This window comes from Nilaparvata lugens, chromosome 13 (assembly GCF_014356525.2).
Source record: "Nilaparvata lugens isolate BPH chromosome 13, ASM1435652v1, whole genome shotgun sequence".
Classification (NCBI taxonomy): domain Eukaryota; kingdom Metazoa; phylum Arthropoda; class Insecta; order Hemiptera; family Delphacidae; genus Nilaparvata; species Nilaparvata lugens.
Window position 1 is genome coordinate 30534506 of NC_052516.1, and position 18798 is coordinate 30553303.

Below are 18798 nucleotides of genomic sequence, written 5' to 3' on the forward strand. Positions count from 1 at the left end.
GCACGGTACTATGCAACTCAAGTCGAGGCTCGATCATCATGTCGCGTCGACGCTCGTCTCAGTCTCTCAGTCGTGAGGTCGCGGAGACTAGAATCCACTGGTCTGAGTGTCGCCATTTGAAAACACATGCTGCGTCGAGAAGAGACTTATTTTTAATAATGTGAGGTTAGAAATGGAGTAGCATGGAACTGAAGTAGTGACAAGGAGCAAGAAAGTCTAAAGGTCGAGAGACTGGAGTAGTACGATTTGAGTCGAGGTAGTGTGAGTTGAGCCTAAAGACAAAAGCTTTGCACGACTAACGACTTTAGCAAGTATATATAACCATAAGCTGCTTGTCACCAAAATCTTTCTAAGCTTAATTTCTGTCTAATTATTGTTCATGAATATAAATAACACAACTAGATTCGACTTATTAGACATGAAATTATAAAAAAATTTATTTTTTATTGGACTAGCTTAGAGAACTAGATGTTCAGTCATCTTCAAATCATACTTCATACTTCTCTCCTTAGTTTTTCTCTCCCTATCATTCTGATGATGTACTTATGGTACAAATAAAAAATAAATATGAATGAAGTCATGACCAGAGCTCTGGATTGACTGTGTCTAGAAGTGGACCTGAATTTGATCTTGTTATGTAAGTTATGTTATATTACACTTATATTGACATATAAGTTGACATATAAATCATCATCTTATCATCAAATAAGTTGAACTTTATAATTTCAAGTGAATCCGTATAAATATGGAAAGTTACAACAGAAAGAGCGAATGACTAATATTTACCAATGATATGAATTCCTTCGGGATGATTACTGGCTATCTCTAGAACATCCTTTCCAATTTTTTCTACCTGATGCCACATTGGAAGTAAGCTTGACCAACTGCCAAATCTATTGGTCACATAAACTTTCGTACCAGGGTGACTCTGAAATAAATTTAAAACAGAAATGAAGGAACTCAATAACTTTTAATAGAAACGTAAATTATTTAAAATTTAGTGATTTAGAGTGTGGCATATAGATGGTACCTATAGGCCTGAGTTTCAATTAACTTTGATGAAACATGAAAGTGGAAGATAAGAATTCGACCGTTTTCGGTGTAATTCTAGGTCCAGTGCCTTTATACCTGTCATTTTAATTTTTGGCTGGGATCAATTTAGTGTGTTATTTTGATGAAAGGTATAATGGCATTAGGCCTGGACTAAGGCCCCGTTTTCAACAGTAGCCTATAGCAAAGCGAGAGTAAATTTCATGTAAAACTAAAAAAATTACGAAAAGTAAAATTGACTTATTAACTTACTACTGGTAATTGTGTTACTCATTAAAAACTAGATTAATTTTTACATTTCACTCTCAGTCAGTTGACTATAGCAACATACGGTACCTATTAAAGTTTAGAGTTGAGCAATTGAAATTATTATACAGTTCTAAAACTGTTTAGACTGATTTGAATAAGCAAATCTTACCTTCACAATGTCATTTGTTAGATTCACCATTGTACTATTTCCTGTCATAACTCCATGAATTATAACTACAGGTTTATAGGCGATTACTTGCAGGTAAAAAAGTATTGCAGTGACAAAGAAAACACGAATATACATTATGAATGTATTCCGTTGATATTGTAGAGTAAGTTAAAAAAATACACTTTATAAAATTTGATTAGATTATACTGTGAATAAATTTATAGGAGAAGCATATTCCAAAATACAGATAATAAGTCACTTCTTTTCAATATTTTACAAGAATATTATTAGAAACTTATATTGATAACCTTATCAGGCTCTCAAACTCTCATTTGTATTTGAACCAATAAATAACACAATCTAAATTGTTTACGAATCACTTTTTGTTTACACTTTCTACACAGAATAAATATTATCAAAACAAATAATTATTATACTGAGAGTCCATTGTCATTTAAATTAAAACAAAAACAATTAAACAATACAGCATAACCTCAAAATTTCAAGTTTGAGTTTAAAAGTTCCACAGGGTTCCAACACAGCAAACTTATAAAATGATTAGAGATCTGAAAATATCTGAATAATCTTAAAAAATGCAACATCATATTGTATATTCATGATTACTTAAGTTCTATTCAAATTATTTATTACAATTAAATCTTCAACAGTATTAGGAATTTAATTAATATAGCAATGTAATGAAAATGATCAACAATACGCGGCAAATTTTGAATTGAAGCACTTTTTAAAAGTCCGCTCATATTACTACATTGGTCACAGGAATGGTCTAATATTATCATATTTCAAAACTAATTTTAAAGTATTTTTACATCCAAACTATTGCCAACAATCTCTAGTTCCTGAACTGCAGGGTAGAAGCTCATCAAGAGGGAATTTATGAAATATTTTATTCGCAAATGTTTTGAACATCTCTCCCATAGTCTCTTCAAGAACTGGTTTCACTTCCTTTGCTACGTTTCTCCAGTTATCGTTGAGGAATAGGTTCATGGAATCACCTGAAAAATACACTCTATTATTAGAAATCAATGCAATAGTTCAAGATTGAAGTTTAGAATAAGTACAAGTAATAATAAATTAAATATAAATAATAGATTAAAGTAGGTACCGAAACAAAAAACATATATTCGTTTTTCCAAAATATTGATTCAGACAGCTTTGTCACTCATTTATCATCATCCACCTCAAAACCCATAAAAGTGCAAATTTCTATACTTTTATAGAAATATTACAAAAATATAAATTATTATAAAAAATAAATACTTACTTAGTTCCTTATCGCCATTGAAGAGATCTCCCATGTAAACACTAGCATGCCCAATTATGAAATCAACAAATATGTCAGTTACGCTGTAGTAAGTCTTTCCTCCTTTTTCAAACTTAGATCCTTGAATGAGAGCTGAAGCCTCAATATCAGCTGAAAAAATTGAAGACATTTTGTGAAATCCGAAACAAAATAATACTAGAGACGATTCTGTTGAAGAAGAATGTTCAGGACTTGAAAATTATCTGTATGAAATTGTATTGGAATTTCATTGATGCTGGGAGAAAATACAATTCCTCAAAAATTGGAATATAATATTAAAATTTACTATTATATGCTCTGATATATTGTATAAATACTATTATCTATTGAGTTCGTAAAAATGGTTAGTCTTCATGCGCTCAGGCTTATGCCTCTGCAGGTTTCGCCTGATTATCCTGTAAAATATTAGTTCAAAGAATTTTATTCTATTTTATTTTGTATTATAGCAAAACGTAAATAAATTTTATTTTTGATTTGATTGAATATTTATAAATAGTTCACTTAGAAACACCAAACCATTATTATCATCTATCAGAATTGAATAAAAAAGGTATCCAGTTAAAATTTGCTATACCTTGTCTTAATTACCAATGAGATTGATGTGAAGCTATCTTACAATACATTACAATATAAATTGAAATTTTACATCTAAAAGATTATTTTTTCACAGTTTCTTGTCTCGATTGAAATTTTAGAAATATGATACTTACTGTAATTCCCATCACTAGGCCCTGTTCCATGGATTGGTAACATTAGGATCCTTCCTCTAATCGTGTATGTACTTGTCATTCTTAGCTTTGGAATGTATATTTTCAGTCCAATCTGATCTTTGTCCAGATCCACTCTGTAATTGATGAACAAATTTAAATTAATTTATCCATCTTAATTAATCATATTTCATTCAATAAAATTCTGTAGGTTACTGATAGATGATAAGCTCATGACTTACTACCTCTATTTTCTAGAAAATGATTTAAGATTGTAAGATGACTCAGTGAATTATGCAGAACTCTAGCCTACTTAGCTTACCATTATGATTTTTATTGAAACGAGAGGAAAATACAGTAATACTATATACTGTGTATATACCGTAAAACGTGGTTACTTGGGACACTTTTCAATTTTGAAGAAATGTAGGACTGAATAGAAATATCAATATTTGGAATCTTCATGGTGACGGAGGGGAAAAAGTTCCAATGGCCATACTTTGGTTATATAGTTACTGTAGGGAGAAATTTACAGTAAACGTTGTTTTCATCTAGTATAATTTTTTATTTGCGATAAATCTAGAATCAGACCTGAGCTTATTATTTCTTATAGTGTAGCAACCAGGCACCAGCTCAAAAAATCCTGTTCCTAATTATATCTCCTTTTCCAAGTGTTAAGACCAATATCATAGTTTATCATAGATGTGACCAGTTAGAAAAATTACAAATCAACATACAACAAACAATACAACTCAAAATGACACAACTTGACATAGATTGATAGATTTCAACCAAGACATCCGAATAAGATAATTCAGGAGTCAAATGTTGATTCAGTCCAATTAACAGACTGTTTTCTTAGCAGATTAATTTTCATCAGTTTACTGTTAAATTGCTGTTTCATAGTAATAACGGTTTTGGCAGTTTACATTTAAATCATTTACTATGTAGCAGTTATTTATGTGGCAGATTTATGTAGTGTTTTAGCATATTGAATGTGGGCCTTCTTACCTAACTGCTTTGAGTGTAAAGTTACTCGGTCCATAAACTTTGATATCAGTGTAGGTTGACTGTATGCTGACAGCTCCTTTCCCTTGGTTGATTACTATTTCGGGAATGTACAAGGGCTCACAAGAAGGAATACCAAGTTCAGGAACACCTGTAGTAAGTCAAAACCATAATTAAAACTCATTTTCGCATTGGTTACAATTCGATTGATCAGTCACTCATTACTTGGTATATTTCAAGATTTCTTATAAAATAGAGAAACAAATAGTCACTCCAAAGTCCAGCTTTCAAATGAATATTTCTCTTTTGTTCGGCAGGAAAAGAATAAGCCATTTAAATGTACTTATGTTAGAGTTCACTTGTCACTCTCCATGAGTTTGAAGCTGTTTGGCTGTGTAGAAATAGAATTCCATTGGTTCTTATGAGAGAGTACACATATTTGCAGTTCTATGTGAGGACTCTCATAAGAGCCAATGGTATTTTATTTCTACCCAGCTTAGCAGAGAATGAAATATTGAGGCTCTTAGCATCCCTCAAACAAGCATTTTAAACGAATACACAGGTTTTATACTATTTTAATAAATAGTACAATTCATACATACAATTATTAGTAGAGTTGAAATATCACTTTTATATTTTTATTCATCGATTTAATAATTATCATACTTTTTCACTTGTGTTCCTTACCTTTTTTGAGATACGGTTTTAAACTCTCTATAGATCCCCAAATGCATTCATCAACCAAGGGATCATCTTTATTGCATACATGAATGTATGACGCTGAAAAAAAACACATTTTAGATAAATGAGAATACACAACAAAAAAAAACAAAACCAATGAAAATAACGAAATAAATACAATAGAAGTAAATAAAAATCTAGTGTGGCGCACTCAAGCAACTTTCCTTGCCGTTATGAAAATTGATCACCTGACGCTAGTGTAAATGCGCATAAGTCAAAGATCTGAGCCAGCTAGCTGGTGACAGTTCAATAACGCTGGATACACACGAGATCTGCTATCTCTTCATAGTGAATGATTTAATAGAATCAACAGTTGCCAAAAGTTTTCAATTGAATAATTATTACATTTTCTCAAATTTTGAGCTTATTTTCAATTTTAGGTGAAAATGTTACTGGACATTAATTGAAGAGATTTCCATGCTCAAATTTTTCCACTCGAAATTTTTCGTTCAAATTATATCTGAGACCTGATAATTGGAAATCTAAAATCAAATTTTGCATAGATGGGGCGGAGCTCCTGAAATTTTTACGGATATGGGACTTGTGGCAGTTGATAGAGCTTATCAATGACTATTTTAGGTATAAATTTGATCAAAATCGTTGGAGCCGTTTTCGAGAAAAACCCTGTTTTTGACAACATTTTTGCCATTTTAGCCGCCGTCTTGAATCGCATTCGATCGAAATTGTTCGTGTCGGATCCTTATATTGTAAGAACCTTGAGTTCCAAATTTCAAGTAATTCCGTTAATTGGGAGATGAGATATCGTGTACACAGACGCACATACACTCATACACACACACACACACAACACACCACACACACACACACACACACACACACACACACACACAACACACACACACACACCACACACACACACACACACACACACACCACACACACACACACACACACACACACACACACACACACACCACACACACACACACACAACACACACACACACACACACACACCACACACACACACACACACACACACACACACACACACACACACACACAACACACACACACACACACACACACACACACACACATACAGACTAATACCCAAAAACCACTTTTTTGGACTCAGGGGACCTTGAAACGTATAGAAATTTAGAAATTGGGGTACCTTAATTTTTTTCGGAAAGCAATACTTTCCTTACCTATGGTAATAGGGCAAGGAAAGTTAAAATCTAAGTGCCCTTTTTTAAACGTTTTTATTTGATTAAACACTTTATTTAATATTAAACACTTTTAAAAAAGGGTACTTGGATTATTATTTTTTATTTCTATTCAAGAGTAGCCCTAACGAAAAAAAAATAAAATAAATACAATTTGAATTGAATGGATTAACATACATAGGATATGACAAGCATGAATAAGTCACGGAATATAATATTGAATAATTATGGAGTAGACTAGATCCCAACAAGGTGCATAGAATACATTCAATACCACAATATTGTTTTGTGATTGAATTAATTCGGATTTGGTAAAAATATGTTTAATTTCACTACAGTACTACTACATTACGGTATAGCCATATTCCATGTTAGTGAATTTGAATTATTAGCAATTGTGTATCTTGAATCAATAAATGAATTATGAATTATTTGAAAACAATTGTAATCAATTTGGAATCTTTTGGATAAAGAAATAACTAATATTATTTCTTGACAATCATATTGATTTATAGAGTCACTCCACTTTCCATCAATTAGGAATATTCTCATACATTCTCCCATTGGAGATTTTTTTATTGTTACCCATTTTTATGAATAAATTTTCAATTTTTCTTCAACAGAAGTAACTGGTCGGTTTACTGATGATGAATTTCATTTACTCAGTACATTTATTCAGACTCACACATTTATCAACATCCAATTAGTATAAAATAAAATAAGAGTAAAAATTAGCATTAGTTTACTCACGTATTTTAGGCCGGCGAAGCTCATTGCTCATCTTGAAACTTGTTACACAACTCATCGATACAAAAATTAATATGAAAACACTAAAAGCACTGTTTCTATGAACCATTTCGTAAACGTATCACCACTTTAAATAATTTCAATTGGAATAAAATGAGTCAACTATTTATTACTAAAAAAATATAATACTACCAACTTATTATCAGGAAAATATATTTAACACTACTAATCAATCAAATCAAATTGAATATTGGATTGATGTTTTTGAAGAGAAATTCAAACGTGAACTACATGAGGAACACAGATTAGAGAATGCCTGAAGCTGATAACTTAAGAGATAGAAATAAGAAAAGAAAGTGACAAAGAATCAACTCTAAAAATCCTTGTGCTTCTGTTGTGGTTTGAAAAATTGCTGACTCAAGTTCTAGCAATAAAATTACCGCATCTTATTTTCACAGACACTTATTTCCAAACAAATTGACACAGTAACAATAATTCTTATGAATCATGCCATAGTAATTGGGTCAATGTCTATTATGGAAAAATATTGACCGTGAGAATCACACGTATATGATCAATTGTGGCATCAATATTTATGCTATCATTTATAACTTTATAGTGTTAATGGGAATTTGTTTGTAAAAGACTAGGAGGAAAATAATTTTGAGTTGTTAAGTGTCTACGATAACTACCAATATAATTTTAATTGAAAAAATATAAAATACGAAATGTGACAATTGCAAAAACTATCGGTGGTCAGTGCTCTCCATTTATAGAATATCTAGGTAATATTGATCAATAAAATTACAGATTATGGTCAAGTTCAAATTACCTTGATCGTATTTGGTAATGTAAGTTATAATATTATACCTTACAAATGATTCAATCAAATTAAAAAAATAAGCATGCTATGTATGTTTAATGAAGCGAAAGAAAAATAATAACCATTGAATGGTGCGTGGGCCTATAATTCTCTACCAAACTAAAATTATTTTTTTAAAAAAAGTTCAACTTATGTTATTGTTTCTCTATGGTTTAACGTTCAACTAAAACATTTATAAGTTTAATTTTGTTATTGATTCATGAATCATATTTTTTACTCATCCATGGTTTAGAATAGAATTGCATGTTGTATCTCAGCTATAAAAATAATAAAAAACTAAAATTTAATCCAGTAAATTAAATTGCATATTTTTTCATTCGTTTCTTTCTAAGACGGCTTTAAGCAATTCATTGTGAATTAATTGGCTGTCACTCCAAAGCAAATCTACATGATGTCACCGCGTTTTTATTTTTATCTGTAAACACTATACCGGTACATAGGGAATACTATTATATTATTATAAGATAGTAATTTTATTATTATTTTTATAGATACACCCCATATTATGATGGGATGAGAACAGGGAGGGAGAGGGTTTGGATACAGACTGCGTCCTTGAAGTTCTTGTGAGGAGCGGTTTTAAAGGTCAGCAGTGTTTAAAATGACTACTGACTTTGACTATAGAAAGAATTTCTTTCTATAGTCAAAGCTACTGACGACATTTTTTTGGGTTTTCAATACAAGGAAGGGGAGGGGAAATACAACATAGCAGCTGAATTTTTCCCAATAGGGGGTGAGGTATTTACCCCCTGTATTATGCTTGGAAAACTCATGAATTCCTTGGATAACTCGAAATTGCAATCGACGTGCCTACCAAGGCGATTTAAATGATTTTATTTCGGCTTCTCCACAATCACTAGACCACATTGACAATCTCGATATCAGAATTTAATGTATTTACATTATTGTATCAACCTGACAACGGTCTCATGACCAGATTTTACTTTGACTACCTATGTATTTGTTTGCGCCTGTATATATGCCATACGCTACGCTAATAATACTAATAAAACTCATAATATTAGTCATTCGTCTTTTTATGTAGACGTGTCCTCATTGAGTCATTGCATTTCGAACAATTGCTCTGATTTTCATTATTGATAAAATAAAAATTGAGTTATGTTCAAATAGATAATACACCATAATTTAAGACTGCTCATTCTCCAAGTTCTTTATTTTTGAATTATTGATTTATTGCAAAGATTTCATCAACGAAGCAATACTTTTTCTATAGGAAGATGCACATGCTATACACCACTACATGAGCTACATTGAGTCTTGAAAACCAGTATTATAATTAGTTTTAGACGCTACCCATAGCAAGTAAATAACTATAAACATAGAAGGACTAAGAACATAACTATAGTAAGTAGGTACTTTATAACAGTAAGTTCTAGTACACAGAAAAAGAAGAAACGCGCTGAGAATAGCAAACTAGTTCCTTTTCAGTAAAGTTCTTCCAAGACACTATTTACTTTCCTACTCATTTCCTTGCTTTGTTAAATCTTTTGATTTCCTCAACGCTTGATTGTCGATAAAAATTGATTGGAACTTGTCATTGTCTGTCATATATATAAAGAAATCAACAGAGTTCAAACTATTTAGTTCTATTTCATTATCCCTACAGTGCAAGTTTGTTGTTGGTTTGATTGCATTTTTGAAAATTATTCACTCGTTTTCTATCGGTTTAAAAACTTATAGTTTAGAAATTTAGCATCCTTATTTGAAGTTCTTTGATAGAATCGTTTCTATAGTTTTAACTAGTAAAGTTTATTATAACAGAGATTTGTAAATTTTAAATTTATAAAAAATTAAACATTTTTAACAATTTTTTAAAAAAATTGAGATTGAGAGATGGCTGATTTAAAGATTCACTTTTCAATTCTCCTGCTACAGTTTTGTGTGCTGCTAATCTTCCAGATGGACTTGGCTAATGCAAAAACACTTCGTGAGTAATTTATTTTACTGTAGTATTCATTATTTTGTCTATTATACATTAATTATTTATATTTAATCTTAATTTTATTTTATTTCTCATAATTTCATTGAAATATTTCATTAATTTGACTACAAAGGGATTTTTCCAACTAACGTGATGGAAGTTAGTATATTCCAATAATGATTTAAAATGAAAACTCTGTTGACATTTTTATCAATTTTTAAGAGTATTAAAAAGTCAGTGATTCATGTAATAATAAATATTCACAAATTTGTTTTTAGATATGTTGTCTATGCAAATGTATCTTGCGTCTTGTATTGTATTGTGAATTAAAATTGAAAAAAATATGCTACAGCTTCTTAGTGGCGCTAGTAGTACAAGTAAAAGAATGATAGACTAATATAAAAACAAAATAGTGGGTCTTAACAATACTATAAAACAAAAATTCATCCTAATAATGAGTCCTCTTATTGCATACCTTATTATGTATAGACAATTTCTTTATCAGGATATATTCACATTACCGTAGCTCATTTCAACAATAATAAATGATAGAATATCCAAAAAAGCATATTCGTATTGTTTAATTATATTGAATTGCAATCAATTAATTGATTCTTCCACTATTAAAATTCATTGAATAACTTTTGTATGCAAAAAACCTTCAACTTTATTTATTCTTCACTTATCTTACATCATCAATATAATAACTTCATTCTTACAATATTAACTTTATTATAGTAACTTTTTTTGAACAATTTTCAATTTCAACCCTCCTTCATATCACTTAGAGAACTTTCAACATAATCGAATATTTTATCTTTTTGTTTGCAACTATATACTTCATTCTTCACTTTGTATTATAGATTATTACCATATTTCAAAATATTACAACTCTTCCCCATTCATATCACATGCAAAACTTCCAACATTAATACATATATAGTGATTTCTCTTTTGTTTGCTACATAACTTTTCGTTTGTTGCAATTTAATGTACGGTATTGATTCTCCACGTCATCAAATTCCTTTTTTCATCCATTCAACATAACATTCCGATCTATATTCAAATAGATTCATGTTTTGATTCATCCTTACAGTAATTAATTAATTCATCCATTTATTCACTATTCATTTATTGGTCATAATTTTCCGTTTGCTACAGTTTATGTTTCACTTGCTGTGATTCTACACGTCATAGAATTCCACTTTTCATTCAATCTACATAACTTTCTGATCTACCGGTATTATATGAATAGAATCAAACATTGATTTATCCATTCATTCATTCGTTCGTTCATTTGACAATAATTAATTACAAAATTCTGGAATCAAATGATTAACTTTACGTTTTTATTCGGGCAGCATCCTTCATAATGCCCTGCAAAAGGAACGACGTCCAGCTTGGATCCTGTCTGCAGAGAACTGTGGAAAAGCTGCGTCCGCATCTAAAGACAGGAATCCCCGATCTCCAGCTTCCGCCCTACGACCCACTCTTCCTGCCACTGGTCACCCTCAGTGAGCAGTCTCCCGGCAAGGCCGTCCGATTCACCGCTACCTTCACCGATCTTTACGCTTATGGAGCTCACAAATCCCTCCTCAAACAAATCAGGTATATTATTATTTTTCAAAACGATTTACCGCATTTTATATCTGTGTATAAAATATTGGAAAGTTCCATATCTTCTTAAAATGTATGAATTCAGGGCTACTTTCTTGTATTTATAAAATAGATCACCGAAACTATAGTAGGTATTTATAATTTGTATTCTTATTCTATTATTTCATCAATTTCAAAGAGTATTATAATTATATTTTATAAATATTGGAAATATAATTTTTATATTACGTATATTTTAAGGCACCAGGAATAATTAATCCCATTATCGCCCGCATAAAATAACATACCTACGGTATTTAAAATGATACAATTTACAAAGATGATTATTTTTCAGAGATACATATTATACTTTAGGGCATTGGGATTTTAATCCTATTATTGTCCTCATAACGTACATGAAGTGGTACCATACAATGTAAAATCAACAATACATGAGAAAATGATAATAAAAATAAATATAAAAAAGGCACCTAATAATGTAACTTTAATGCATTTTGTCTACTTGATTTGTAATTTTATGACAGATAAAATTGATTATTACTTGATAATGAAAAACGAAAAAACTAAAGATAAATACAAAATATTGAAAACTTTGTTTGTATGAAACATCTACTTAGAGGTTATTCTGTGTTTCCACAAAAACATGTTCCTCGAAACGTTAAAATGAGGTTCATTGCTATTTTTCTGGCAAAATTTTTTCAAACGGTCAAATACCTTGATAAATATTTTTTTCAAAATTTTTATTCGCAATTCAATCAATTGAGGGTCTTGCCAAAAACGAAGGTTTTTAGCGGGTGCCTAGTTACAAAAAAACGAGTTACAAAAGTTAAATAAACTTAGACAAAATAAATATCACACTTCAAAGATTTTAAGTATAAGATGAAAGAAAACAAATACAAAGGGCAAAAGTAAAATGAAAAATATACATCGTCAGATTTTGATAGAAAATTAATAAAAAAAGGGAAAATAACGAAAAACTTTCAGAAAGGAATGAAATAAAAAATGAAAAGGGAAAAATTGTTTTACACAAGTAATAATACATTTATATCGTGGAGGAGGCGGCAATGACAATAAAAGAAATAATAATCTTTATCAATAATTTCATCTTAAATGTGTTTTGCATCAATTTACAGTGTCGATCTGAAGAAACCATCCCTACGAACTCGGATTGTGTTTCCAAAACTGAGAATTGTCGCCAATTATGTGATTGATGGACAAGTTCTTATTGTGCCAATCAGAGGTGAAGGAAAGGCCAACTGTAACCTAAGTGAGTAAAAAATACAACATCAAAATACAATCATGAAAGTATGTAGTAAGTTCCTAGTTTTGACTTTCTTTGTACCAATTAGAGGAGAAGGAAAGGCCAACTGTAACCTAAGTGAGTAAAACATACAACATTACAATACTTTACTTACTACGAAGCGAGTTCCTATTTTTGACTTGAAGCTCGATTCGTTGTCCGTTTGTTCACTTGTGTCTATGTTCGACGATAATAACTCTGGAATGATTCCATCAATCAACACATGTCTATTATACATAATCATTTGAACATTATACTTTGAATTATCAAACAGATCAGATCAAGTTTGTTGGACAATAAGAATGACGGAAGGCAAATGCACTCAGCAAAATATTTTTCCTACAGTTACGTTGAAAAGTGGCCATTGCTGCACTGATTACAGAACGCAAAGAATCACTTTTCCGCTCTAGTGCGGGAAAAATTTTTCCGTTGCACTCCAGATTTGCAACATGGCAACGCAAAATACTTAGTAGGTTATATGGAGCAACAGTGCAGCAAAATCAAAATGAAGTTGGTAACAGTGACTGCTGTGGCTGCTATAGTAAGCAGAGGTGCAACTAAGCACAACGCGCTAATTATTAGTATTAGATATTATAACCAAGGACAACATTTTTATTCAATTTGACAATAAATTAAGGTTTTTATCAATAATAAAATTACACAGAAAAACATTTGATGCATTTCAGGCAATTTTACCCATAATTACCCACTTCTCATATTCAATGGTAACTGTAGGAAAAACTTAATGTGAAATACGTGCGCAAAGTTCCTCTGCTGCACTCAAGAAACCATTCCGCCCTCGCCTACGGCTCGGGCGTAAACGTTTCTTTCGGTGCAGCAAACTGTCACTTTGCGCACTAGTTGCACAAATAACTATAGTGCAGGTTAGCAGGTATGACGAATGCAGGCGGACGGAAAAAATCCCTCCCCAGGTGCTCGAATCAACGTAAGCTTCAAAGACGTCCGTATGTCTGCATGCAGACGTTTTATTATTTATCCGTTTGTGTCTGTCACATGCTTGGTGCGTTTGCCTTAACATTTTTCCTTCATCCTTCGTAAGGCAAGGAAGGATACGATGTGCTCAATATCACTTTATATCATAACTACAACAACCGTTGACAAAGGTGACACAGTGACACAGTCACCTATTTGTATCGTGTTACGTATTCAAATTAGTATTATAAAACTATATTAATATAATAATGGAGTGATCCGCGTGGTCTAGTGGATAGAGTGCTTGCTTAGCAGCATAGAGATCCCGGGTTCAAACCCTCTCATAGCCAAAAGTTTTTTAACCAGATCACTTCCGTGTTATCGGATGGGCACGTTAAATTGTCGGTCCCGGCTGAAATATGACAGTCGTAAGGCGCCCATTGACGGCTTAAATTATATATTTAGGCGGTGGGACCTTCCCGCAAGGGACTCCCCACCAACAAAAGCCATACGAATTTACTTTTATATATCATAATAATTATATAGATAGTTTAAATTATGAGTGGAAAAATCCTGTTGAAGTTAATCACGGAATATTTTTTGTAAATAGATTCCAATAATTTATTAATGCCAATTGAGAACCTGACTGGCGGCAATACAATATAACAACTGCCAGAAAATCAGTGGCATTTTATTTATTTATTGAGAACTATTTTCAAGTAGTTCTCCAGTTCATGAGTGCGTGACGCTCACTAGATAAGTAATTTGTAATCAAAATAATTTTAGTTTTTATTATAGTATTTGTACCTATAAATATAAATCTCACTACCCTTTTGATTCATTTTAAAAGGGTACCTACTGAGATTAATATTTTTATAACTATTGTATTTAAATATAACTTTAAAGTGAAAAAACACTCACATTCTTTGGTGTGGCGACGACCGTTTCGTGCTGGTATTGCACATCCTCAATCCCGACAGAAACATATTTTTATAATATATTAATATTTTAATACTATGATATTTTTATTTATATTAAAAGTAGCCCTAAAGAGAAAAATAAATACTTGTACCTGATTGCATTTTCCCTTGGTCATCAATGATAAATTTCAATTAATTTTGTCTGACATTCTCTTGGCTAATAAATTTGGATTTTAATTGAAATAATGAAATGATTCTCTGTTTTGCAGCTAATGTAGACGCTGACATTGTAATGAATGGCAGGTACCTTCAGAAAATGAAGAAACAGCATTTCAATGTACAGGAGAGTAATGTGACTCTTTCAATTGGAGGAGCTCAACTTTATTTCGGCAATCTTTTCAATGGGAATAAAGAATTGGGTAAGACAATAATTATACCGTATACGATATTTTTATAGCCTAATTTTTTCAATAACTGAATTGCTTTTTACAAACTTACTTTCGATTAATGTTATTGATATGTGTGAAATAGATGATAATTGTTGATTGATTGATTGATTGATTGATTGATGGATGGATTGATTTATTTATTAATCTCAATTCCTCTGCGACAATTTTGTACTATAGGTACTACCTGCGAGGAAAACAAACCTCAACAATGGTCCATGATTGTTCACTTTCTTGCTACTTGTATTAACATAAGAATTGGAAATCAATTTTAAGTAATTTATCAATCATTTCCAATCATTGGCCTTTAAATGATTGAAAAGTACTTTAAAGTACTTTACTGAATCATTTGAGGTAATTTATAAATCATTTTCAATCATTGGTATTCAATGACATTTCATGGAGAATTAAAAGTAATTGGAAAGTACTTTAAAATGATTTAACTTGCCCTAAAAAGAGGTGACAAATTTGAAATCACTGACAATCAGTTTCAAGCACTTTCAAATCATTTCCTTGCTGCTTGGGAAAGTACTTTTTCAACATATATTTTTCATGACATGTTTTGGCTTTAGAGCCATTTTCAAGTGAATTCACTTACAAAGTGACATTTCAATGTGATATTTCAAGTGAATAATAAAAAACGTAATATGTTAATAAAGAGTAGACTTTGATTTTTAATCCTTATGTAGTCTATCAATTTATGTATATTACGATATGGAAAAATATTCTGTAGGCTACAGCAATATTTATCTAACAGAAAAAAGTTGTACGGTAGATACTGTACAACTTTCACCTAATATATCCATATTCAGATGAGTTTTTTGCGAATAAATTTTGATGATGGAAGAAAATGGGGTAGGCTATTGTAATTATTCAATTGTGATAAAATACTTTTTTCCAGATTTACGGTAACAATCATCCTCAAATATGTGAGGTATAGAGGTATAGAGGAATATAATCTTATTTGATTTGAGAATGAGTTTTAAAATTTTACTTCTGTTTCCATTTTACAGGAGACGCTACAAATGTTTTCATCAACAAGAATTGGAAAGAGATCATTGATGAAATCAAACCAGTTATTGAAGATTCAGTTGCCTCGCTTGTCAAATCGTTCATTTCACCGATTTTCGATAACTTTAGTATTGATCAACTTCTTACAACATAATTATTCATGTTACCTCAACCATAATAATTATTGATGTTATAACTGTAGATGTGTTACTAGAAAACCCTTTTTTCCTTCTCTCCAGAGGTTTCTGTCTGTTGAGACCTCAAGATCTCACATAATAAAAGAGCCTCAAGGATATTCTACTATAGTGGATAATAAAGAAGTGTACCAATCTATTTATTTATTTATTCGTATGAGAGAAGATTGTATGTAATGTAGGTATATATTATTTTATTGATCGATCCCTGTATTCATGTATTTATAATTTTAATAAAGAACTGCTAAAATTTTTCTTGTTCTACAAATTAAAATATTTCCTCTTTCCATAAATTTTTGCTCCAATATCTCAATGTGGACATCCCACATGAATGTATCTTCACTCTTCTTATAAGTACAACTTTTTAATTTAAATTAAAACTTCAATTGAAACGATATTCAATAGTTTTTAACTTTGAAGTTTCCATTTACAATAAGTGGACGAAAAATAATATTGGAGTGCTACCACTAATTCATTTTTTTTTAAATTATTTTTCTATCAATATAAACAGCAGACAGGGTGAAGCTACCCTACTAATAACGAAAAGAATTAAGGAAGAAATAACAACAACATATATTGCCCAGAAAATGTATATATATTTATTATCTTATAACTCTTTTAACTTGTTTTGAAGAATGAGATATAAATATACGTTCTACAGGAAATAAAAAACCGAAACTTATGTTTTTTGACATTTTCACAATAATATTTTTTCTTAAAAAAATAATATTATCCAGCTCGTTTGTATCGATTTCTTTTGTTGCTCAAAAATAAGATTTTTGTGATAACATGAGCTGACAATAAAAATATTAGCGTTGCTGTAATTGTTATAAAATTTCTAATGGAAAATAAATCGAACAACTATAAAAATCTTAAATAATGTGTTGTGATTTGATCGTACTGCTGCTAAGTTATTGCAATTTCTACTTTTAAAAACCACTGGAATTAAATAAAATATCAAGTATGAGGTACAGTTATGCAGAATACGTATTCAATATTAATTTTGTATGAAATGCGCCTTATTCAGTATTCGATAGTTTGTTGAAATGCATGATTATTCAACTTATATATTGCAGAAGATAGGATTTCAAGATAGATTTCTCAGGTCCCTTAAATGATAATATCAATGGTAACTCTAAATGTCGTTACAGTATTCAAAAATCAACTGTAAAAATTAACTCAATTTGTTAATTTATTCCGGCTTAAACTAACTATCAACATAATACTGTATAATATTGATCCTCTCTGAACCTTAGGAGATAAATCAAGCATAGCTTCTGTTTCTTATTTATAAGTATATTAACACGAGTTCTTATTATAAAAGTTTTTTTTTGAAAATTGGACTTGAATAGAATCTAAAATAATAAAAAAATCCACATATTATATAAGTAGGCATAATACTCTTCAATATCATATGCATATAGTCATTCATACCTCTTAACTTTTAAACACTATTCTATAATATAATTTACTTCAACACCAAGCTAAGCTATTCGATATATTCTTACTATAAACTATATAAAAAGTAGAATTTGTAAATCTCAAGAAAGTTCAATTATTTCAGACATTTAGTTTTCTCATATATATTCATAATAGCATACACGATTCAATATAGTATATTAACAAAATACTTTATAATAATATTATTTTAAAATTCGAATAGGATATAAAAGTAATTGCTTCAAACACTGATAATGATTATTCATTTATTTATCTTTTGTGCCCTCATTACGCACATACAATAAATAAATTCAAGGTCATAACTATAATGATGTTAATGGATTGCTTTTTGAATTATTTTGGAAGGTCTATAGTTTGTATTAGGCATATTTTTGGTTATTTAGTTGTAAGAACTAATCTCCATCTCCTCCCCACTTCATAAAACAATTATGTGATTGTTTCAGAAATAAAGCTTTATAGCTTTCATTTTTTGAAAAAAAAATTATATTAAATCGATAGTTTTCGATTTAGCTTGATTATCCAAGAAAAATGAGAGATTTATCGTAATTTTGAATTTGAGGAAATATTTAGGTTTAGATCGAATTTTTTTCTAGAGTAAATATAGATAGTATCTGCCAAAGACAAATATACAGGTTGGCATTCAATTATTTTTTGGTACCGTACTCATACAAACAGTACGGTATCTTAGTGAAGATTCAAGGTATTCAAAGTGAATTCAACAGTATCATAGACCGATCAGTTAATAATGAAAATCTTACATTATGGAAGGAATATTTATTATTTTATTGTCATAAAATAATTCCAAGTTATACTAATGCCTCTAAGGCATTACTAGGAAAGTGGTATTTGAACATTATAGGGGAGAAGACTTCAATTATTACCTCATTTTCAATTTTTTTTAGCTCAT

The 18798-nt window shown here is 30.5% G+C and overlaps 3 protein-coding genes across 3 annotated transcripts; 1 reads left to right on the forward strand and 2 right to left on the reverse strand.

Annotated features, from left to right (window-relative positions):
* Window positions 1-760: 760 nt before the first annotated feature.
* On the reverse strand, window positions 761-1995 carry LOC120354080 (lysosomal thioesterase PPT2 homolog). Its single transcript, XM_039440303.1, has 2 exons — window positions 1469-1995; window positions 761-928 (listed from the first exon to the last, which is right to left on the reverse strand). Exons 1-2 carry the CDS (start codon window positions 1601-1603, stop codon window positions 776-778), a joined length of 288 nt encoding a protein of 95 aa, XP_039296237.1. The 5' UTR covers window positions 1604-1995; the 3' UTR covers window positions 761-775.
* Window positions 1597-7661, reverse strand: LOC111058706 (protein takeout). The gene is made up of 6 exons (XM_022346266.2): window positions 7188-7661; window positions 5195-5287; window positions 4511-4658; window positions 3503-3636; window positions 2754-2903; window positions 1597-2484 (listed from the first exon to the last, which is right to left on the reverse strand). Exons 1-6 carry the CDS (start codon window positions 7291-7293, stop codon window positions 2306-2308), a joined length of 810 nt encoding a protein of 269 aa, XP_022201958.2. The 5' UTR covers window positions 7294-7661; the 3' UTR covers window positions 1597-2305.
* A 1953-nt stretch (window positions 7662-9614) lies between these two features.
* Window positions 9615-18359, forward strand: LOC111049533 (protein takeout-like). The gene is made up of 5 exons (XM_022335624.2): window positions 9615-10015; window positions 11371-11617; window positions 12760-12893; window positions 15049-15198; window positions 16239-18359. The coding sequence occupies exons 1-5, from the start codon at window positions 9922-9924 to the stop codon at window positions 16388-16390; spliced, it is 777 nt and encodes a 258-aa protein (XP_022191316.2). The 5' UTR covers window positions 9615-9921; the 3' UTR covers window positions 16391-18359.
* The last annotated feature ends 439 nt before the right edge of the window (window positions 18360-18798 follow it).

Excerpts from the sequence above, each read along its gene's own strand:
- LOC120354080 (XM_039440303.1), bottom strand. The coding sequence starts at position 1,603 with ATGTATATTCGTGTTTTCTTTGTCACTGCAATACTTTTTTACCTGCAA. Across the intron at positions 929-1,468 it reads TAACAAATGACATTGTGAAG|AGTCACCCTGGTACGAAAGT; the intron begins GTAAGATTTGCT and ends AATTTATTTCAG.
- LOC111058706 (XM_022346266.2), bottom strand. The coding sequence starts at position 7,293 with ATGGTTCATAGAAACAGTGCTTTTAGTGTTTTCATATTAATTTTTGTA. Across the intron at positions 3,637-4,510 it reads TTTACACTCAAAGCAGTTAG|AGTGGATCTGGACAAAGATC; the intron begins GTAAGAAGGCCC and ends CATCAATTACAG. Across the intron at positions 2,485-2,753 it reads CAATGGCGATAAGGAACTAA|GTGATTCCATGAACCTATTC; the intron begins GTAAGTATTTAT and ends TGTATTTTTCAG.
- LOC111049533 (XM_022335624.2), top strand. The coding sequence starts at position 9,922 with ATGGCTGATTTAAAGATTCACTTTTCAATTCTCCTGCTACAGTTTTGT. Across the intron at positions 10,016-11,370 it reads GGCTAATGCAAAAACACTTC|CATCCTTCATAATGCCCTGC; the intron begins GTGAGTAATTTA and ends TTATTCGGGCAG. Across the intron at positions 11,618-12,759 it reads TCCCTCCTCAAACAAATCAG|TGTCGATCTGAAGAAACCAT; the intron begins GTATATTATTAT and ends ATCAATTTACAG.